The following is a 24601-nucleotide window of genomic DNA, read 5'->3' as shown; positions in this document are numbered from 1 at the left end:
AAATACTAACTTGTGTCTCGGCAAAGTCCCTGTCAGCAAAGGCTTCATCCTGGCACAGTACCCGTACGGCGAGTCCCGGTCCCGGGAACGGTTGTCTCTCTACTAGCGCTGGAGGCAGACCCAGCTCTGCGCCAAGTATGCGAACCTGGAGTATATTTTAATTATAAAAAAATATGATCAACCATTATAACTATGTTTTTCTATGTTTAAGATTTGTGAACCCTTTAATTTACCCCCAAAGGGTTCGAGCAGGGTTCCCAGCTCTTTAATAATAAACTTAGTGGTAATTTCCATAAATTTCCAGACTGAGAACGTTTAATAAATGGGTGCGCTGATTGCACGCACGTAAAAAATACTCATTGTCTCGTTACGCTCATTTTATTTCTTCCACTCGATTGGCCTATATCTATATATATATCCGAGGTTTCACTCTTTGTTTGTACATACAAAATAGAGATAATTTAATTAAAATAATTCAAATTTATTCATAAAAGTATGCAATCGTTTATCGTCCGTAAACCGACTTTACAGACAACCATTATTATTTTTTTGAAATTTGTTATAATTATTGTACAAGTTTTTAGATCTTATAATAGCCATCTGTAGAATATATTTAAAATAATTGTTTTGGTTTATAAAATAATAAATTTTGAGAACTTTTCTGACAAGACAAGGGGGGAGGGAATTAATTGCAGTAAATCTGCTTACGTAATACTTGAACGGCCTCTTAACCAAAGACAATACTGCAATCAGAGATGTCACTACAGTGCTATCGTGTACCTCGTCCTTATGGAAGTCCTTGAGCGGCTCCACGACTCTGCCGCGTTGCCTTAACACGCGCACCAGTTCCGTGTCATTGTGATGTGTCTTAATTGTGGCCGCGTTGCTTGAGGCCAGCGAGGACGCCGACTCTATCAAGTCCGGACGGAGAGTTCCTTGGCCGAGGAGCACTTGGTCCTCTCTGAAATTAAACATATTAACTCAATATTATAATAAATTTTCTTTTAGTCTGTGGATATAGAACATCGTGGGAGTTGATGTCTTCGCTGTAGTGCTATTTTTAATGTTGACATTAACAAAAAAAAGTGTTACTAGCTTTTAATGAGGTAAGAAAAGGTCTCGTAGTTCTTTATTTGTTTCGTAATCATTTATCTTCATTATCTGAAAAACTTAAAAAATATACTCAAGATTTTCATTCACTGGTACGAGCAAATATTAACTGTACATATAGAAAACTCCATTGGTAGACCGATCCCACGACCCCTGGGATGAGAGTACCATGCTGATGCTGCGGCCTCTAGTGCTTTGAATATTTACTCACTGTGTATTCAACAGATCCCTGACAGCCTGTTCCGCGACCTGCATGAAGACATCCCCGATGATCTTCCGCTTGTCCTCTGGGGCTGCGGTGTGGCACAGTAAAGGCGTGTGCCGAGTGCGACCACCCGCCTCGCGGACTGTTGTACTGCCTTGTCTAAACTGTGGTTGGATACTTATTTTAAAACAAATATCGCAAATTAATTAGAAGTAGCCTGTCTAGCACTAGTCCCAGGCCCTTTTATTAACTAGACAATCGTTAACTTTGTAGTAAGCCTTTTTACACAGCATTTCCTTAATACATTTCTTAAATTTATTAAAAGACTTGAGATAAAAGAGCGTCTGGGATTTTATTATGGGATTAGTATCCCTTTTCCCAAAAAATAATTACTAACTTTAGATACGTACGGGGAAATTGCAGCCTGCGTTTGTTCCGTTTGTTCCACATTGTGCGTATGTTCTATTCTAGTAAACTCATCACTATTTTTGTATACATACATAATATTTTCATAAATATATTGTGAGGAAAAGGTAAATATATTAATTCCCTTGAATTTATATATCGGACATCCCTACATTTTAAATTATAGATTGCGCGAATAGCCCTCTTTTGCAGGATGAAAATAGTTTCGACAATAATTTCTGTATCTGTTCCATGATCATTTGTCAATCTAATAGGCAAATAGGTGATCACTACGCCCCGTTACAAACGCTTAGTTTGGGAGCAATTTAGTATGTTGCTTCATATCGAAAAAGTCATAAAAATTAAACTGATTTTTGAAAAAATATTGTTAATTTATTATAAAACATACTTATAGAAATAAATTATAATAATAATAAAATGTTTAATTTCTTATTTATTGAAAAAGTCACTAAATATATAGTGAACTGAGCGAGATAATTGAGTTTAGTGATCATCTTGGACCTGATACACACCGTCGTCTTTTTGGGTCTATGACATGTTAGTTTCCTCACGATAGTATTGTCGTTGGTTAACATAGCTTTTACACATTGAAAGAAAACAATTTTTTTACCGGATTAAAGCTATTTGTATTATTATAAACATTTTACATAATTTTAAATTTTTCCGACGTTTCGCGTGCTTTACAGCGTACGTGGTCACGGTGAGTGAAGACAAAAGGTGTTGAATGTCAAATGTCTTGGGGTTTTAATTTGGATATTATTGGATCCCAGATAATATCCAAATTAAAACCAATCAATCAATCCGCGAAAATAGAGGACACCGTAAGTAATTTCTGCAAAAACTTGCATCTTTTAACCGATATCAACTCCGGGGAAATAAATACAGATAACACAACTTTCTCTACAGCTGTGATACTTTTTGACATTCAACACCTTCTGTCTTCAGTCACCGTGAACACGCACGCTGTAAAGCACGCGAAACTTCGGATAAACTTAAATTTAAAATTATGTAAAATAATTATAAGTTCATAATAATATACTAATACCTTTACATATGAAATTGGCGTTTTGTCGTACTGGCCACTTTGACCTCAAATATCTCCTCTTTGGCTAGGAATTTCAAATTCAAATTTGTACAGCTATTCACTCATGTATTTGTGCTTCGATGACCGTCATTCATTTGTTTTTTTCACTCATTTCACAAAATGGAAAACTTAAAGTATCGCATTATTTACGAGTACGAGTGCCGCCGTGGAACTAGTGCTGCGGAAACTACTCGAAGGGTGAATGATGTGTATGGCGGTTATGTTACAAAAGAAAACACAGTTCGTTCCAACGTTTTCGTTCTGGAAATTTCGACCTGCAGAACAAGCCCCGTGGACGGCCTGAGACCCAAGTTGATAATGAAGTATTGAAGGCTATTGTGGAAGCGGATCCATCGTAAACCACGTCCGAGTTAGCTGCAGGCTGCGGTGTTAGTGATAAAACTGTTTTAATTCACTTGAAGCAAATTGGGAAGATTAAAAAGCTTGAAAGGTGGGTACCTCACGAATTGACCGAAGCAAACCAGCAAACGCGCGTCGACTGCTGCGTTACATTACTGAACCGGCACAATAATGAAGGTATTTTAAACCGAATTATTACCTGTGATGAAAAATGGATTCTTTACGATAATCGGAAGCGCTCAGCGCAATGGTTGGATCCTGGCCAGCCAGCCAAATCCTGCCCCAAGCGAAAATTAACCCCAAAAAAGTTACTTGTAACCGTTTGGTGGACTAGTGCCGGTATTGTTCATTGAAGTTTTCTCAAATCTGGCCAGACTATTACGGCTGATGTCTTTTGTTAGCAATTGCAAACCATGATGGATAAGCTAGCGGCTAAACAGCCTAGGCTGGTCAATCGCTCCACGCCACTGCCACTTAACGACAACGCTAGACCAAACACTGCACAACAAACGGCTACCAAATTAGAAGAGCTTCAATTGGAATGTCTAAGACATCCTCCGTACTCCCCGGACCTTGCTCCAACAGATTACCATTTTTTTCGAAATTTGGACATCTTCTTGCAAGGGAAAAAATTTAACTCTGATGGGGCAGTCCAAATCGCCTTCACAGATTTTATTGATTCCCGTCCGACTGGTTTTTTTTAGTAAAGGGATCAATGAACTACCTATGAGATGGCAAAAGTGCATAGAAAACAATGGTTCATACTATGATTAATTAAATATATTATATTTTAAAATATTCGACTTTTTGTTCCTCCCATACAAAACGCCAATTTCATATGTAAGGAACTAATACAAATAGCTTTAATCCGGTAAAAAAATTGTTTTCTTCCTCACGATGTTTTCATACACCATTCGAGCGAATGTTGTACACATGTAAAAGTCCATTGGTGCACAGCCAATCGAACCTACGACCTCGGGGATCACGCTGTTTCCAGTAAACAACTAAAGTAATAAAATCTTAAGAATATCGATATTAATTAAAAATTACCTGATGAGCCGCGTTGATGACATGTAAACGAACCCCTAACTCACGGAGGCACCTTTCCACCTTAGAGCTCTCGTTTTTACGCATAAAACCTGAAAAAGAAACCGCGTTTCTCGTATAATTATTATGTACTAGCGGACCCGACAGACGCTGTGCAGCCTTAAGCATGAATGTTGAATTGGAAAAATTAACTAAAAATGCTTTATGATATACAACATTCCTTGTTTGTTTTTCTGGCGCGTTTATGAATAGTTCTGTTGGTATTTCGAAATGGGAAAAGACGACATATAACTGGCCATGTTGAAAACATGGATTTTCAAGATTAATGCCACAAACAATTAGCGACTGTAATTATTTGATATGTATTTTATCGAAGCGTTTATTTTAAACGATATTATTTTTTCTTACATACTGACGATATTTGCAGCACGCATTCTGTCATTGTTATGTCAAACGCTATATGGTTAAAAAAAGTTTGAATTGTAAAAGCGCTATGCACTGAAAAAAATATGCTATCGTAACAAAAGTATTTTTAAATTGTATAATTTCCCGCGCAATTTTCTTATTTTTCTTTCATAATAGAACCTTCACCTGACAATAACAAATACAACAAAAAAAGAATAAGCGAAATCGGTCCAGCCGTTCACGCGTGCCGTCACCAAGGGAAATAGGGATTCATTTATATATATATAGATAAATTAAATTATATTTTAATTTATTATTTAAGAGCTATAGTGAGAAAAATTGAGAGGGAGAATAAGAGACATCGAGAAAAAATACACGCTATTTGTTTAGTAGTTACATATTAGGGAGCGTTCATGTATTACGTCAATCAATTTTTGGAGATTCTTGACCCCCTCCCCATTAAAACGCGCCGTAACGTGTTCTGTATCCAATTGTAAAACGTTTCGTGACCACTCAGTGACTCCTTATACCTTAAAGTTACCATAATGTGGTTAACTACTAGAAAGTAGAAAATAATATTAACAATAACGTAACGCGTAATTCAATCTCCGCCCGCATCGTAACGTAATACTTGAACGCTCCCTTAGAACTTTAGATGGTAATTCTGTCGCATAACGTCTTGTGCAGTAAACGCAGATTTTTATTAATTTATATTATCATTAGCACGTATACAGTGTATAAACAGTGTAAATATAGATATACAAATACATGAAGTGATCATATCCTGGTACATGATCATCTATTCATTATATCTAAAAAATAATTAATTTACAAAGAAGTTTCACTTCTGACATGTGTACATTGTACGCACGCACTTTTTCAAATCGGTTCAGTTTCGGAGATTATTTTCTGCATCTTTTATAAAATCTTGAAAATTTCTATATTAAACAAAAAACAACTAACTTTTTTTTATGTTTACTAACCATTGTCGATATGAAGTGCTACGACTTGATCTTCTTTGAGCGCTGTCCGAAGCAAAGCCGCACACACAGTCGAGTCTACACCTCCACTCACCAAAACCTATTGAATACATAATGTTTTGATCAAAATCTGCCAATAAGTGATTATTGGTATAGATGTCGCAGTATAGTAGTTAAATCAGAGAGTTAATTGAATCTCTAGACAGTTAATTAAAGATCGATATTCCTTAACATCGCTAGCATTTTGATTCAAACAAAGCAGCGTCGAAAACGTTTAACTATCTGTCTGACCGAAAGCCAGCGTGTTGATTAACAATGTAAAACAAGACTCCGCCATGATTCTTTCATTTGTTATTGTTATTTCAGTGTGATCGTGAAGAACTGAGAGCTTGGAAATTTCGTATTTTGCTTTATTGAAAATGTTTAGGTTAGGTTAGTCTTGTTGCCTAGGAACGTTTAGGAAACTCGTTAAACGTTTCGTTCACTCACTTGTCTGATGGAACTTTAGCGACTATATTGATTTTTAAGTAACTTTTTAGAGATTCAATTAACTCTCTGATTTAACTTCTTTCCTGCCGGTGATACCGGTGAACATCTTGAATAACCGTCCTTGCCTACGCAGAAGCCATTTTTAGGTATCACTTAGGCGGCGGGAGAGTGACGTGTCGATCGCGTGATTGGTAAATCAGTTGACGTTTGTGTCCCGCGCTTTGTACGATGCGAAAACTTTCCTCCACTCCCTACCTTAACGCTCAACAGGTTTGCCGATACTAATAATTATGTGTGATATATGGAAGTTCCATTTTAAATATATATCCATTCTAAAACCCAAATATTTCTCCCAGTTTTGTAGGTAATTTCAACGTCTTGAACTTTTATTGGTTGAAAGGTAGATGAGTTTATTTTTTCCCTGAATAGTACATAAGATGTTATGAATTTTCTCGCAAAGTGAATGTAATTTGAAAAATAAAGTATCTTTAAACCGGAATATTAATTGTTAGCAGATTTTGTTAAAACCAAGAAGATAGAGCACTCAGTTCTGATTGAGCTTGAGAAACCATAGTCTAGATATTTGAACCAAAGTAAAATAAGCAGATGTCTTCAGCGTAAAGAGTGATTCGGCCATGTAAACCGAGTTCGTGAATGTTAATATAAAGTAAAAATAACAGTGGACCTAACATAGATCCTTGTGGGACGCCGCATGTTATTGGTATTTCTGAGCTTTGAGCTTTACTTATTTTGACTATACATAAGAAATACAATCTCAAACCAGAGTTTGAGCTGCCAATTATCCTAATAGCCAAAAAAAGTTCAAAGTTGGCATCCATTATTCCAATTCTATTGTATTTTTCACAAAATACTGAATTTTTTTTGGAAAAATATTTAAAATTTCTACGTTTGTGATATTGCCAATTTATTTTCAGACGTAATTTATAAACCACAAGCTATTGCATAGTGTTTTTTTAAGTACTGAGGGCAAGCCGACAGGTGGCTCACCTCATGTTAAGTGATACCGCTGCCCATGGACAAATACACTGCCAGAACACAAGAGCGTTGCCGGGACTTTAGGAATTGGTACACTCTTATCTATCATATCCGCTATTGTTTTTTTTAATGTTTACGACAATTATAGACTAAAGTCACTCAAAAAAGAATACGGACTTCTTTTCAAAATGAATTTGTGATAAATTTTATTTCATTGTTAATACTTAGACACACAGAGACCTTTAACCAATGTCTTTACACGAGTCCCGCCTTACCCTTGATCGGCTTGTTATTTTGAACTCTTGGTAATTTGAAATTTATCTCTGGTCCCTTGAGTTTCAATTTCGAGAGCCGTCTGTTTATACACACACTACACATATATGCGTTTGGACAGTGAATTTTCTAATTAAAATATAAATTTCGATACATTATTATACATAAAAAACTTACCAGAACTTTATTATCTCCAACGGTATCCCGTATGTATTGTACGCACGCGTCACGACGCGAACGCAACGTGAACGTACGCGACATGCCCGCTATGTCGAACAGGAAGTTGGACAGCATTTGCTTCCCTTTGGGTGTTAGATCCACCTGGAAATCAAAAGCATACATCTAATTACTACAAAGATTATATTTATACAAAAAAAATTTGGTTGTCGCAAGAACGTCTTAAGAGAAACTGCAGACTTAAATGAATTTAATTTTATTATTATCACAAATTAACGTTAATAACCATATCGACACAATAGTTGACAAAGCCTATAAGGGAGCGTTCAAGTATTACGTAACGAATTTTGGGGGGGGGGGTCCCTCTTGTAAAACGTTACGATGCGGGGCGGAGATTATTTTCCCACTTTCACTGGGGTTGGTCACGAAACGTTTTACTATTGGATACAGAAACGTTACAGCGCGTTGCATTACTCTGATGCACCTAAAGAATTTTCACTTTAAAAAATTAAAAGATTTTAAACAACTTTATAAAATAGTATTGTCTTTCGTTGACATAGCTTTTACACATTGAAAGAAAATACTTTTTTACCGGATTGAAGCTATGTATATACTTATAATCTCTATATATATAAAATTCTCGTGTCACAATGTTCGTTCCCATACTCTTCCGAAACGGCTCGACCGATTATTATGAAATCTTTTATGCATATTCAGTAAGCCTGAGAATCGGCTACTATCTATATTTCTAACCCCTAAGTGACTTATCACCCCTTAGGGTGTCCACCCCAAATTTTTATTTTTAATTTTTTAGACCAAATTGCTTGTTTTTATTTTTTTGAACATACAAATATACATACAACCCTTAATTGTCACCGTTATTTTTATTGAAAAAAAAAATGTTTCCTATAAATAATATACATGGAAAAACGACGTTTGCCGGGTCAGCTAGTTATTTTACACAATTTTAAATTTTTCGGACGTTTCGCGTGCTTTACAGCGTGCGTGGTCAAGGTCACTGAAGACAAAAGAATGTTAAAAAGTATCACAGCTGTAGAGAACGCTGTAAAGCACGCGAAACTTCGGAAAAATTTAAAATTGTGTAAAATAACTAGCTGACCCGGCAAAATTTTTTACTTATGTAAAATCATTATAAGTTTACAATAATACATAGCTTCAATCCGGTATAAAAGTATTTTCTTAAAACTTTATAAAATCTTATATAATACAATAATAAGTTTAATACCTATGTGTCTTATGTATTTATAATATTTTTTTTTTATCAACAATAACGCATTGGCTAAGTACTATAAGGATAGTAAATATAAAACAATAAATTTAATGAATATTTACCTCTGGGTGAAACTGAACCCCGTAAAGACGCATTTGTTCGTTATAAATCGCAGCAATCAAATGGTTGGAGGACTGAGCTCCAACGCGAAATTTTTCGCCAACCTTCGACACACTGTCACCGTGTGTCAGAAGTACCGGCTGTAATTTTTCTAGACGACTGAAAAAAAATTATAAAAATAAATAAGAGTCTCTCGAAACATTACTACCAGTTCAATAAAGAACGTGTGTACGAGAAGAAGGGACAATACACTCTTTTTATGCTATTGGAAACTTACTTATGTTAAATATCTTTACATTTCATTATCGTTTGTGAATTGAATAGGCAAGTAGGTGATCAGCCTTCTGTGCCTGACACACGCAGTCGACTTTTTGGTTCTAAGGCAAGCCGGTTTCCCCAGGATGTTTTCCTTCACCGTTCGAGATAATGTTAAATGCGCACATAGAAAATCCATTGGTGCACAGCCGGGGATCGAACCTACGACCTCAGGTCGTAGGTTCGATCCATGAGAGTCGCACGCTGAAGCCACTAGGCCAACACTGCTCATTAAATATCTTTATAAACTAAAATGTGAGATTGTTCTATTGGCGGTGGCGGATTTACCAGCAGGATGAGCTGCAGCCTAGGGCGGCAAATTTGGAAACCAATTTCTTTGCAACCTCATAGAAATCAAAAAGATTTCTGCAGGACGGTTTTCTGATGATTTAATAGTCTGCAACTAATTTTGCCCAACCCCCGAACCGTAAACCGAACCCGGACCTCTGCGCCCTCAGCTCACACTTTGCATGAGTGAAAAGAGCGAAATTGCAAAAAGTCAAACCCTCTTCCCTCTATCAACCTATACGTGTCAGTTCTATTACTGGTTGGAGGCTGCGAACTGGATGGTTTGTGTATAATTTTGAGCTCAAAAATCAAACCCGAAAATTATTTCACGTACAACGAAATTATTGGATTCCATAAATTATGGACATGACCATTGTAGAGGCAAGGGCGGCAAAAACTTTACAATGACGTAACTGGTTAAAAAACTCGGCTTAATACCGTTGCTTAAAAAGTGGCGTATTGCAGGGACGTATAGCGTTCGGGATGTGGGCTTTGACATACTCGTGCGTTCTCTTTCCAAATGTCAAAACAATGTCTATTAAAAAGATCAAATCCAACCACGAAGTTTTTGCAAAAAAAAAAATCATACATGTTTTTATGATTAATGCAAATATTTATAAAAAGAAGCAACTAATTTGTTTCAATATCAGATTTAATGATTCGATTCAATAAGTTAGGTTAGGTTTCATTTCATTTCATCGTATTAAATTTCATTTTCATTTTATATCAACAAAAAATTCTACTGAAGACTTGGTTGTAGCAGTTCCCTTTACCTACCCAGAATAAGTGAAGAAAAAAAATATCTGCAGATTCTTTTACGGTCGGCGCCATTTTCCAAAAAAGTTCTTGCGAGTTTAGTTGTTTGTTGTACAAATGATTTCGACGATATTTTATTTGAATTAACGCCACCTGCACTCAGTATAATTGCACAAAATGCGCATCAGAAGTAAAATCCCAAACCAGTGGCTATTACCATATCAGTCTCAGATTTCACAATATTGTTTACTTCTGTGAATTTTACCTGACATACACCGTCACGCCGGTTTACTTACAATATTTCCCTTTAACGAACATCAATAGTTCTGATTCGAACTCAGAGATAAAATACGAACACTAGGCCTACACTGTTCCGCTGCAGTATGGTCACCTATGTAATGATTTTGACATGCAGTGTAATCTCTATATAACGACACTGAAGGCACTATGCATTATGGAGTTATAGAGAGACGAAAAACGTAGTAATCCATGACTTCTACATAGTCAAGGTCAACAACAGTCTACACGTGCAAGCAATCCCAATTTGTAAACAAAAGAACGAATTTTTTAGAAACTTCGTACGCATGATGCCGATAGACGAGTTCATTGCGGGCGAAGATAATAAAGCGACGAAGGAACGTACACAGCTGCGCAGTTTTTACTAATTTTACCAACTTAAAAAGTACATTATTACTCAATTGTTGTCGTTATCATTGTAAACCAACCAAAGCCAATTGATTTTGAAGCTTAAGGAAGTTCGTTACATGGAGTTTACATTGTATTCTAACATTAACAGAGGAGATATAATCGATTTTTTTATATAATAGACAAAAATAATATCCTTACTTGAACAAGGGACACGTGGTCTCGATCTCCACCTCATACTGTCCATCTTCACGTGCCTCTTTACGTAGCACTGACCCACCAAATTCCTTGTTCAACATCTGCATACCGTAGCATATACCTAACAACCAAATAGTTAACTTAGAAATCCGTATAAATACCATATTTGAATCGGAAACATAATTTTTATTGAGACCTAAAGTCCAGTTTTTAATAGTAATAGATTAGTTAGGGAGCGTTCAAGTCTTACGTAACGAATTTTAGGGGTGGGGGTCCTCTTGTGAACTCCTCGTGAATTACGCGTTATTGTTAATATTATTTCTAGTACTTTACACCAGATAATGGTAAGTTTTAGGTATAAAGAGTCACTGGGGTTGGTCACGAAACGTTTTACTATTGGATACAGAAAACGTTACGGCGCGTTTCATGGTTCCAGAATTTCTAAAAATTTCCTGACGTAATACTTGAACGCTCTCTTAAGTAAAGATTTTATATTCAATTAAAAACTTATTTCACGAGTTTAACATATGTTTCCTATGTAATTAACTCAATATAATTATGAACTTTATTCACTTATTAATAAAAACTTTAATTCCAATAATTATCTTTAATCGGGCGCAATTCATTCTCGTTTTAAAAGCTTTTACCTACTAAAAACATAATTACCTAAAACAGGCAATCCCATTTTGAATATATCGGCATCATATCTCGGCGCATCTTCAGCATAGACGGAATTCGGTCCACCAGATATGATAATCGCTCTGTACCCAGCCTCGCTGAGGTGATACGCTGGAGTGTCCAGCGGTAGAATATCTGACTCCACGCATAACTCGCGGACTCTGCGATCTATCACCTGGAATTGGATTAAAAAATGAGGTTCACCTACTAATGTCCACCAAGCAATAATTTCTAATGAATTATCATTGTAAATTCGGATGAGAGACATGAAGATTTTGAGGAAATTGAATAGATCTGGTTAGCGCTGTGCCTTCTTAAGTTCTCATCCTTTCACACGTGTATTGTGCTTTCTTCAAATTTTCATAATAATGATTGTCCTCCTTATTAGTTCGATGTTTGATAAAAATTTGTAAAAAAATATACTGTAGCGTATACATTTTCCAACTATTTTTATCTAACTTTACACAAACGATAAATTGAGAATTATAATATACAAATTTATATCACTCGATAAACTCATTTTCATTATTTTTTTACATGCGTCTTTACTAAGACATTATGGAACATTACGGTCTAGCCTAACTTAAAACTACTAAGTTATTTAAGTTTAACCTAATTTGCTTTAAGATAAGGAAATGTCCAATAACACTACTTACAGTCTTTTTTAAAGGGAAGACATTCTGTTCTTGCGTTTTTTTTTATTTAAAATAAAATTACGAAAGAAAATACAAAAGAAACTTATATAGGTTACTTGATAATATAGTAAAACTAGGCCGTATACGCGAGTGGGTTTTTTTGGTCCGTTTTTGTTTCATTACAGCATTTACCAATCATTGGTAACGTTTGCAAATTACACAATGATTAATGTACTAATTACACAGGAAATTGTGTATTATAATTATTATCGAACAATTCATTTATCGAGTCAAGGAATACAAATTGTAATCATTTCAATCTTTACATTTCGGAAAATACTCGCGAAATAATAGCGTTTTTTTTTCATTTTTACGTTTTTGCGTATTTCTATGTCAATATAAGAGATAAGAAGTACCTGTTAGTTGTGTTATTCAACGCTTTCTTATGTTAAATATCCTTATTAGTCTAAAGTTAGCATAGATCGTCACGTTTAATGATGTCTTTGTACAGAGACAACATATAATAACACCATGACAATCAAACAATTAGTTACTTAAAACAATTTATTTCATCAGGCCTTTTGATGTTAGAGGCCAAACGTATATTTCGGACATTCGAGTTATAGATATTCCATTGTATCTAGAAAATAACATACTAAAAATACTATATACTAAAAAGTTGGTTTAAGAGAGATCCACTCTACTTAGAAATTACAACATTGATAATTAAAAATACAACATTTTCTTTACAACAATTATAAGGAATTAGATTATTTTATAACATTGTGTAACCTTCAAGTCTGAGTTTTAATTGACGAAGCCTTTTACTCTTAGGGTGAGAATCAGAAACTAGACATGTCGAACTCGGAGTAGCTTATGACAAAATCGAATACGTTCTTGACGTACGATATTTGACGTATCCGATATCAAAACCTATTTATAGTCGCTTCGACAAGCCCTTTTTTTAGTTTAGTATCAGCATTTTCGATCCACTACACTCCAATCACTTGTATGCCCAAAAATGCCCATACTCAATGACGTTACACAAGCATTTAGAAACTTTGAATCATGTCTATACATACATACCAGTTCTGTCAGGTATACGCAGTAAATGCGTCGTGTACTTCATACTTTACATCCTATTAAACTAATTAGGCTTAAAAATAATCAAGATAATATAAATCAGCAAACCCGTATTCGTAGGAAATTATTGAGTAATTCAGTATCTAAAGGTTAGATTGTACTATTTTAATCAAATTGTGGTTTTTTGACCCACGAACGAGAATCGATAACATTACAGTGTATGATGAAATCGCTGTACAATATTATTCAACTTGATCAATCAAAGATTTGAGACCATTACATTGGTGGCTTGTAATTAAAAAAAAGTGGATGGTAGCTAATACAAACGTCCCTTGAATAGAAACACATATTGGTGTACAGCCGGCGATTAAACCTACGACCTCATTGTAGCACGCTTAACCACTAGGCTCGTAAGGTAAGATTCAGAAACACGACTAAGCGCGATCTATAACTCGCCTATGTCATACGTTTTTATTTGACGACTAGATTGTGTAAAAGCCACGAAAATATCCGTATTGTTATATCCTAATAAATTCAAAATATAAACCTGTTTTGTATCGTATTACTATTCTTATCGTCTCCATTAGTTTTTTAACTACTGTAAAGACGAGGTATCTATTGATTAACACATATTATATGTACATATACATTAAATAATAATCCGAAATATATTAAATATTATATTGACTTAAAACTTTGGAATAATACCTCCACTTAATAGAATAAAGATCCTATGAAAGGAATATATTTTGTCTTAGCGTATAGAATGAATAAAAACCATACAAAATAACGAGATTAAATTACGCTTTAATAAACATAAAAAAATAGAATTGTTAATCAATCATATTCAATATAATGCGTCCTTGAATTTAGATCAAAATAAAATTCGTTAAAATGGTAGGATAAATTAGAATATTTTACGTAATTCTCATATAGAGAATCACATTTACGAATAAACGGTCAATTTAAGTTGATTATATAATTTAAATAACAGGAATTATAGTTCACGTAAGTTATCAGTTACTCTACTTACAACGAATTAAATATACTGTTTTAATTTTATTTATTTTTTTTGTTTTTTGGTACATCAGAGTTCCGACTACAGCCTCGATGCCTTAGTGGCCCGTGTACAACCCGGGAATCAATGTGAAACGACTAATAACCGAAGGAAACAGCTACAGAAATGTCTGCTACACTCAAGTTTCAATTAAGTGTGCATGGACGCGGCAGAAAAATACATAAGTTAACTGAATAAGTTACCTTTCCATACTGTGACCCTGCGTCCAATATAGCCACTTTGTCCCGTCCAAGTGCTGCTCCATTCGTCCCTCTGTACTGTCCATCAGCGCCCGCCGTGTGCATTTCGCCAACTCGCCCGCAGCACTGAGCGTGTAAGTAAACAACACGTTAATATTATACACCAATTTGTTTGAATACATAGGATTTGAACTAGTATACGAGATTTATAACATCAGGCGATCTTTTATATTTCCTCCACACTTATGACTAGAAAAGAATCTTTTATATTGTATTTTTAGATACAATCAAGTTTAGCAAAGAATTCAAATTGTAGAAGCAACATATACACATATTTGTAACTTTTTAATTAGACTTTTTAGTTCCAGTTCTAACATAAATTTCCTAAGTTGCTAGTTATATTTGGTTACATATAGTTTTACATAATCACATGTTATTTATGTAGTGTTCAAACATTGCAACTTTTAAAACTTGTATAAAACAATAATTTTAGTTTACACTTTACATGAGCTAGGACTTTTCTTTACAAAATATTAAGTTTATTAAACATATCAATAACTTAAAGGCAGGACAAATTTTTCTCAAAAGTTTTTTATATTAGAACTAATCTCCTAGACTATTTATTAAATGGTTTGTCTAATATCATTGTATAGCAGATAGGACAATATTAACATTGAACTTGCACATCCAATAAACTTAGTACTGTATTTTTAGTCAATCAATGAATACCACTAACAATACATTTTGCTTTCACAAATAAACAAAGAACACTTTCAGAAATGTCAAAGTTAAAGTAATATATATGAATGTGATACATAGACCATATACACAAAGGGCAATAAACAACTGATCAAACATTAAACAAACCTTACTAAAGAGTTTTTTAAATCCAAACATAACACATATATATTACACATAACATTTTCACACATTCAAGTCTTTGTTAACAATATACACATAGTTTATTTAGCTTCAAACAGTACCGTGCACATTTGTGTCGACACTGTAAGTGGTTATTTTTAGAGCATCCCACATGATTCGTGTAAATCTATAAACATAATCCACAATGACATAGCGTAGTTTAGAAGTCTTCTCTTATGTATTGTTTTGCAACTAGTGGCTTACATTATGAACAGTACTAATATTATCTTTATTTCTCTATTAATGAATTACAAATATAATTTATGTGACTTTTTAAAATGTTTGTTTCAGTTAAATTAGCAAATAATTTGCTTATTTGCAAATTGCTTATTTAATTTGTTGAGATGAATGAAGGAAGATCTGAAATAAAACTAGATGGTAGACATTATTTACAAGACAAAGAACAAAACAGCTGTAGATTACAATGTTAAGGTTATTTATTACCTTCAAACTTAAGGTTTTGTGAATGTTATGTCTTATTGAATCACAATTCATGAGTTTAAGAATATTTATAAATTTACAATGAGATTAAAATACCTTATATAAACAAGATACAGATTAAATCTGTATATGTTTAAAAGATTTGACCAAAAATTTGTGTCAAATGACAATGAAATTGTATATCAAAATGACTTATCTCAAGTTATGGCTCAATATCTGGGAGAGGTCATAATAAAAAAAAACATTACTAATGTTACTAAATCTAAATAATATACAACTGAATGAACCTTGGTTTTTAAGAAATTATACCACTGTTAAAAGCACAATGAAGAGGAGTTTCTGATAATTTCATACCTTATTACATAGCAGGTTAAAACTAAAACAATGGATAACTAACCTTTCTAAATAAACAAAACATATTTGGTGCACATTTGAGAATACTAATACATGTTCATCTAATAATGAAAAATGCGATGATGGACAACGGTTGATAACGAAAAATGATAACATTGAGATAATTTTCAACATTTTTAAAAAAGAAGTCAGTCTAAACTGCAAGTTGAAAGACACTTGACATTGTGGTATACACGAAACTAAGTTTGAAGCAGTGTTATTGTAATTGTAGAAGAATTGAAAATATAATTTCATACCATTCCATTCTCGTTTCTTAATTAAAACAAATGACATGTAGAAACGAAAAAGAAAACGTGAGTAAAACCGGGACCTGACATTACCAACATTTTGGGTCAAGATAAAAGTCTATTTTCAGGTCACTTTAGAATATCCCACGTTGTGACGCTATATTATTAATATATTATACTCTCACCTATTAATAATATTCAATATTTCAGGAATATATATTCATGGAAAACACGAATAAATGTGGTTCTCCATTCAGCACTACGAATACAAAATTATAGTACTGAAAGAAACTCAAGTGGCGCCAGTATCTATAGCCTTAGTTAATTGTCATGACGTTCACTAATCACCTTATTATCTTCTACCTACCATTTAATATTTATATAAAATATGTTCATTATTTGAGGATATTACAGTTTTTGTAGTGTTTTCTTGGGAATAAAAATATACATTTGTATAATATTGTTAGTTATAATTATAAGCTAAAATATATAGTTTCTATAAAAGTTGTTATCGATATAAAGTGATTGATAGTCTATGCTTGGAGTGACTTGTAAATAATTTGACATTTGGGTTTTGATTTCAGAATTACTGAATACTTTTATGTAGGTTTGAGACCGAATGAATTTCATACAATATTAAACAATATTTCATAAATATAAAGAATAGCATTATTTAGCAGAGCCAAAATGCCAGACCACTTAGGCAATGATATGCGAAAAATCAAAGATGACAAAGAAGAACCAGAAAAGGAGATAAAATGTGAGTTTTTATTATGATGGTAAACTTATTTTTAATAAAGTTACTACTAAAACTATGTAATCTTATATATACTACGTAATGTTCTTTCAGCGCTCGATGAAGGGGATATCGCATTATTAAAGTCCTATGTAAGTACTAAGTAGACCTATTAAGATCTTTCTTGGACCCTCAGTTAGCAATAGCTAGTCAGAGTTAAACCATAAACTACCTTTTTGTTTAGGGACAAGGTCAATACACAAAAATTATCAAAGAAGTAGAAGACGGTATTCAAACAGTAATGAAGAGGGTCAATGAACTTACTGGTATTAAGGAGTCAGATACAGGATTGGCACCGCCAGCTCTTTGGGATTTGGCTGCAGATAAACAAACTTTACAAAATGAGCAACCTTTGCAGGTATGGTTTTAAAAATGTGTTTTTATTAACATTGTCAATATAGTATGGAACTTTAGAATTAGAAGATGATTTATTAAATTTGTAGGTAGCAAGATGCACAAAGATTATTAATGCAGACTCCAATGATCCCAAATACATAATTAATGTAAAGCAGTTTGCAAAGTTTGTAGTTGATCTGGCTGATTCTGTAGCTCCTACTGATATTGAAGAAGGAATGCGAGTTGGGTAAGTAGGCTTTTTTATGAATACTTTTTAAATTATTATGTTAGTAGTGATTGGAGTGACAAGCAATATATGCAGTTGTTAGATTTTTATTGATATTTATTGCTCTGCTAGAGTTCTAAATATTGGAATTCTAAAGTCCCTTTTAGACTTTATTGTATAATGGAGTACAGAAAAAGTTAACTGCATTAGTAAGCAGTTTTACATTCATGCTCCTAAATTATAGTTCATACTTTCAGCTTACCACTTAAGATATAGTGTTTGAGTTATTTTATGAACAACAGTACACACTATGCTGTATAGTCCATAGAAAGACATACAATGATTACAACTGACACAATGGTATGGTTGGTGGACTCATTTTTCACACTTAGACTCGTAATTGATCCGTTGTGCTTTAAGTCCTGGCTAATTTAGCCTAACTCCTTCCAGAAACACAGAAGTCTCCCGGACACTTCACAGGTTTCGCGGAGCGACCTCACTGCAATAAACAATTAATATACTTATATATTAAAATATATAGATTTAATGCTGTATATTTTGTATAACATAATATATTTCATCTACCAACTTTAAAAAAAGGAAAATATTCAATTATTGACCATTGTATTCTAAGGCATATGAATATTTAATCTTTAGTGTGGACCGGAATAAATACCAGATTCATATACCACTACCACCAAAAATAGACCCGACAGTCACCATGATGCAGGTTGAAGAAAAGCCAGATGTGACATACAGTGATGTTGGAGGTTGTAAGGAACAAATTGAGAAACTTCGAGAAGTAGTTGAAACTCCACTTTTACATGTAAGTTTTTGCTTCATGCTATTTTTTATTTAGGTCTACAGATGTTGTTGTGAAAACTGAATTAAACTTTGTCACACTCTCGTAAAAAAATCTTACAATGATGGTATATTCTAACAATGGTTACTTATTATTTTATTTTCTTTTTCAGCCAGAGAAGTTTGTAAAGCTTGGTATTGAGCCACCAAAAGGGGTACTGCTATTCGGTCCACCTGGTACAGGAAAGACACTATGTGCTCGTGCTGTAGCCAACCGAACTGATGCTTGCTTTATTAGAGTTATTGGTGAGTTTTGTATACAATTGTTTGTTGACATGGTTTCAATGTTTATACTATGTAATGAGTAGAACATAGTAACAAAAAGTACTACCTTTAGGCCATTGATAATACTTATTTTATTAAATGATTATTGGATTTTAGAACATTATAAGTTGCATATAGTAAAATATAAGTCGTATTATTTTTTATATAAAGGAAATATTTAATTCTAAATTCATGTTAATACAGATTTAAATATATTTCTAATAATTGAATTATGGAGAGTAAAGAAAGAATACTTGTTCATAAGCTTAGACAGTATTCTGATACAGCTCTCCGAAATTAAATCATATTGAACAACCTTGAAGATTTAAGTTTACCCTCAAGGCTACACAATATTTAACAAGTCGAATCAGAAATCCTATCTAGGCCATAAATTAAAACTATTTATTTTTCTAGTGCTGCTTTAAAGATCAAAACGGTTTCCAGAAAAACAATTTTTTGTGCAAATAGGCTTCACTAGTAAAATAATAAATTGTTTGTATTGAGAAAAACAATATCGAATAGGCTTCATCAGGTTTCGATTTTGTGTTTTAATTTTGCTGTTTCTTAGTATAAAATTAAATTAATTATTATGAATATCAAAAATCACAGAATTTTATAATGAGTGAATTGAAAAGCATTTAAACATATACAAATGTTTTATAGGATCTGAATTGGTTCAAAAATATGTTGGTGAAGGAGCCCGTATGGTGAGAGAGTTGTTTGAGATGGCTCGTAGCAAGAAAGCCTGCCTGATTTTCTTTGATGAAATCGACGCTATTGGAGGTGCTAGGTAAGTTGTCCTAAATGGTGTTGATGTTTTGCATTTCTTCAAAGGCACTAAATTTTCAGTTCATTTGAAGTTTCTATTAATTAATTGTTTGTTAAGAAATATTAGAATATCCGAAGGGCAAAATAACTTGCATCATGAACATACCCCATATACACACCATCACATACTCTCACTTTTACACCATCTCACAACACAGCCAAAATAGGTATGGTACAACTTAGTTAAATGTATTGAATATTTGTTTAGTCTTGTAACCTTTTTGTAGTTTAATATTATGTATTTCAATTCTGGCTATATTTTCAGCGTAATACTTTGGTATTATGTATAAATTTTGTTAAAAATGAAACCAACTTCTAATATTTGTGAACCATAAGCCATATCCCAAAATCTATTGAAACGGCTTTGAGAAACTACTTAACTTTGATTACTGTCTAAATTGGAAATACTGTGAAAATATAAAGAATCACAATATGTTTAATGAGAAATTTGCGGACAAACATACACGAAACCTCATCAGATTGCTTGCAGATCATCATGAGTCTTATTCTATTCTGACAATATCACACAGTTCGTAATGGTCTTTTGTAAAGTTGGTTTAATAAAATAATCCACAATACTCAAAATAGAGATTGGAAACAACTAGATGTTGAACGAAATTTTTATAAGCGAGTGTTGGCAACACTTAACCGTAGCCAACGTTAAATTTTTAATATTTATTTAGATTACAAGTCAATGAGCAGAAAGAACATTTAATATTTTATATATCGTATCCCCTTAACTATAATACTACATCTTTATATATATAATTCTACTGTACATGTGTATGTCACTGAACTCCTCTTAACCGGCTGGATCGATTTGAATGAATTTTTTATACGCGTTTGTCGCCCTGGATGGTTTAGATTAACAAATCAGCCCGTCAGATGGCGCTGCAGTCGGTAATTTCATACTTTGTATATTATTATTATCGTTAACATCTGTCGGATCCACTAGGATTTTTTATTTTACGAGTAAATAACAGCTGGGCTGGTTTACAATGTTTCTACATTAGGGATTGAGAATTTTATTTTATAGTTAATATAAGTTCTAATTTCATTTATTGGATAGGAGAGTAAAGAAAGAGTACGCTGTTTAAGCTAAACTGGTGTTCTGATACAGCTCTCCGATATAAAACACAACTGACAAGTTTATTGGTTCCATTACCAATGAGGCTGCCAGTTGTGGTACAGTTTTTTATTTTATTCCCTGTGTGGGCCAGACTTATATTTAATCGTTGGATTACAAAACAGAACAATTAGAATACTTGCATAATTAAGAGGGCAGCTCGTAGCCTTATTGCTTCTAGCAGAAACGCAGAGATGTTTTCTTTACGATACATTTTGTGGACAGGCAGCTGATTATCCTTCTAAAACTACTGATCCAGCTGATCTATATCCATTCTGTTTTTTTTTTTTAAATAAAATGCTAGTGTGTTTGACAGCCTTTATAGAAATCGTGGCAATTTCTAATTGTGTTTTATGTAGGTTGTAAAGTATAGTATTTAACAACTATTATATTATGTATATAGTATAGTTAGTATGGAATCAAACTATATTTTGGAAGAGGCGACTAGAGGTCTTTTTTTATATATTTGAAATTGTAATTTTGATTTTTGAAACTGTACTTTTTAATGGGCCTAATTGTAATAAAAGATGTTACTTAACTTAGTAATAAGTTGATCTAGAAAAATTTAACACGACTTTTTTAATGCAGTGTTAATGAAACAATTTTACTTGGTCTACTAGGCTACTACTACTTATAACGAGGCTGTTAAAAAGTTATAACGTAAATAACTAATTATTTTAGCAAATAGTTTTTAAAGACCTAGTCTCTATCTATCGATAAACCTTATTACTTTAATAAATACAGTTTTAGTTGTTAAAAATACACCATCTTTAAAGCCTAGCCTAAAGGTATTTTTAAAAACAATTGCTCCCATAAAATTAAAATCACAATATAAAGCGGACTACAGAAAGCTATTTGCATTTTTCAAAATTATACCTATACACGAGAAAGTGCAACTATGAAAGGATTATTAAATGAAAACTACTTTACAGAAAATTACCTCAAAACAATTAAAACACACTATCACTACTCAACACGTAGAAAATTAAAAAACGAATTTCTATTACCCAAATACAATAATTTATATGGAAAAAAAAACATTAGATTACATTATTCCAAATTTAATAAACTCGATATCAGCTACACTTCTTACTAATATAACAAGAAACAATATTAAATTTAAATTAAAAAAATACTACATAAGTCAAACAATTATAAATTATGCATAACAAAAATTATGCTATATACGTCATTAAAAAATATTCGAATATAGGAACTCATCCTGTATGTGAATGAGAATTCTCGACAAGAACAGGTTTCTTGCATCGGCTATCTATGGCGCGTCAGTGTTTAGATTTGTTTATGACGTTTTACGTGCAATTTTAAATCGTTTGATTGTCATAAATTTACAGTTTATATGTCACTGGCCTTAGTATATATATGATTTTATTATGTTCGACGTCCTGGTGGATAGAAAAACTGTGGACAGTTTGTGTTTCCACCACATCAACTTCCTTTATATTAAGAACACTTATATAAAAAATAAAAAAAAAGACTGCACTAGCTCTGGTGTCGGAAAACTGTGCGGCTTCAACATTCACGTAATGAAAGAGTCTGTTGGTGGGCTTTCACAAGTTTTTAAATTCTTCGTCGACCCGTTTGTTCAAAAGTTCGTAGGGTGTCGACATTACGTTACAAGGAACATTAAGTAACTTTGCTTACTAGGTTCGATTCGCGGTGAAATTAAATACAGATGGCTAAAACGTATCTATAAAACAACAAATGTCAGGTTCATAGAAATTTTAATTGTGTCATTAGGTTTGACGATGGTGCCGGCGGTGACAACGAAGTTCAGAGAACTATGTTGGAGCTGATCAACCAGCTGGATGGATTTGATCCACGTGGTAACATCAAAGTACGTATCACCCTCCATTATGATAATCAAACCTTTTGCGATATTGTGTCTGAAGTACTATTGTCACTAATTTGTTATCGTGCGTTGATAAAGAAGTATGACTGGTCGTACTTGAATTCGTGTATGCGGTGATGTTAGTTTTACTGCCAGTTCTCAAATCAAGGGCGTAGAACGGAAGAGAAGATCTTTTGTATAACACTACGTTTGTAAGGAGCTGCAACCATCACATCATGTTCCACACACCATCAGCAGGACGCATGGTGAAATAGGAGCACGCACTTACATTCTCGTGGGAACAACACGCAAATACATAGTCAAAAATAACTAATATCACCGCATACACGAATTCAAGTACGACCAGTCACCACAAGTAGCACCCGTTCACGAGTATCACGCATGGCCAGGAGAGAGACAACACGACGCATGGACGCCGGGAATTTTCTCACACAACACAAAACATTTAATAAAATTCGGTAATATATCTGATTCTTACAGGTGCTGATGGCAACGAACCGTCCAGATACGCTAGACCCAGCCTTAATGCGTCCCGGGCGTTTAGATCGTAAAGTGGAGTTTGGTCTACCGGATCTCGAAGGCAGAGCGCACATCTTCCGAATTCACGCACGTTCTATGAGCGTTGAACGTGACATTCGATTCGATTTGTTGGCGAGACTCTGTCCCAACTCCACGGGCGCTGAGATTCGGTGAGTTGTATAAAAATGACCATAGAGGCAACTTGGGTTTGTTATTTGTATTTAATCTATTTGACATACAGGATTCATAATTGGCGAAAAGTCGTATGCAAATCTCATCATCAATCTCATCTGATTGACCTGCATTTATTTCTTATGTTTATATTTGTTTTTCTTATTTTAAAAAATGTTATAACTATAGTCTGTAAAGACGTGTCCTCGTATTTAATTTATTCACATAAAATATATATTTTCATAGTATGAAGAATTAAGGACGTGATAGCGTCTTCAATTCCCACCACAGTTCTCTTCTCTAAAGACTGATGAGATTCAGGAACGAGACTTGACTATGACTTCTTGAATCTGACCCTCACTACTTTATTGATGTATCATGTGACGCTCTATCTGTGTCTATGGGACCGTTCAAGTATTACGTAAGCAGATTTACTACTTCTTATACCCCCCTTCCTGTTTTCAGCAAAAGTAAAATTTTCAAAAATAATATAGGAATCCTCGAAAATGCATTTCGTGTTCAAGCATAGACAATGTGTGAGTAATATGTAAAAAAGTAAATAATTACTGTTGACGTTAATAAACCCACCACCCCTCTCTACGTAATACTTGAACGGCCCTTATGATATTATTTTTATGGTACATCAAAATTTTTGTTCACAGGTCCGTATGCACTGAAGCTGGAATGTTTGCGATTCGCGCTCGTCGTAAGGTCGCGACCGAGAAAGACTTCCTCGAGGCTGTCAATAAGGTCATCAAGAGTTACGCCAAGTTCTCGGCTACACCTCGCTACATGACCTACAATTAATATTATAATTAAAATAAAATATACCGTTTCAATGTA

The 24601-nt window shown here is 33.7% G+C and overlaps 2 protein-coding genes across 3 annotated transcripts in view; one reads left to right on the top strand and one right to left on the bottom strand.

Annotated features, from left to right (window-relative positions):
- LOC123712695 (GMP synthase [glutamine-hydrolyzing]) overlaps nt 1–17071 on the bottom strand; it is a 20667-nt gene extending 3596 nt beyond the window's left edge. The window contains exons 1-11 of one of the 2 annotated variants that reach the window (XM_045665906.1): nt 16947–17071; nt 14762–14884; nt 11772–11958; nt 11109–11226; nt 8906–9062; nt 7553–7696; nt 5621–5717; nt 4236–4324; nt 1322–1479; nt 781–961; nt 11–145 (exon numbers count right to left, since the gene is read on the bottom strand). In XM_045665906.1, the coding sequence (XP_045521862.1) occupies nt 11–145; nt 781–961; nt 1322–1479; nt 4236–4324; nt 5621–5717; nt 7553–7696; nt 8906–9062; nt 11109–11226; nt 11772–11958; nt 14762–14863 (1368 nt within the window). In that variant the 5' untranslated portion in view covers nt 14864–14884; nt 16947–17071. Of the gene's footprint in view, nt 1–10; nt 146–780; nt 962–1321; nt 1480–4235; nt 4325–5620; nt 5718–7552; nt 7697–8905; nt 9063–11108; nt 11227–11771; nt 11959–14761; nt 14885–15625; nt 15750–16946 lie in introns of those variants that run through there. The other variant, XM_045665905.1, reaches the window with a different exon arrangement.
- On the top strand, nt 16691–24601 carry LOC123712696 (26S proteasome regulatory subunit 7). Its single transcript, XM_045665907.1, has 11 exons — nt 16691–16827; nt 17346–17521; nt 17612–17649; nt 17742–17915; nt 18001–18140; nt 18777–18945; nt 19094–19226; nt 19908–20034; nt 22957–23053; nt 23549–23757; nt 24421–24601. The coding sequence occupies exons 2-11, from the start codon at nt 17449–17451 to the stop codon at nt 24563–24565; spliced, it is 1305 nt and encodes a 434-aa protein (XP_045521863.1). The 5' UTR covers nt 16691–16827; nt 17346–17448; the 3' UTR covers nt 24566–24601.

The sequence above is a fragment of the Pieris brassicae genome, chromosome 8 (assembly GCF_905147105.1).
Source record: "Pieris brassicae chromosome 8, ilPieBrab1.1, whole genome shotgun sequence".
Classification (NCBI taxonomy): Eukaryota; Metazoa; Arthropoda; class Insecta; order Lepidoptera; family Pieridae; genus Pieris; species Pieris brassicae.
Note: the sequence above shows the minus strand (reverse complement) of the source record. Positions and strands in the feature narration are given on the sequence as shown.

Coding starts and splice junctions, on each gene's coding strand:
- LOC123712696 (XM_045665907.1), top strand. CDS start 17,449: ATGCCAGACCACTTAGGCAATGATATGCGAAAAATCAAAGATGACAAA. Junction 20,035..22,956: donor GACGCTATTGGAGGTGCTAG/GTAAGTTGTCCT, acceptor TTGTGTCATTAG/GTTTGACGATGGTGCCGGCG. Junction 23,758..24,420: donor TCCACGGGCGCTGAGATTCG/GTGAGTTGTATA, acceptor TTTTGTTCACAG/GTCCGTATGCACTGAAGCTG.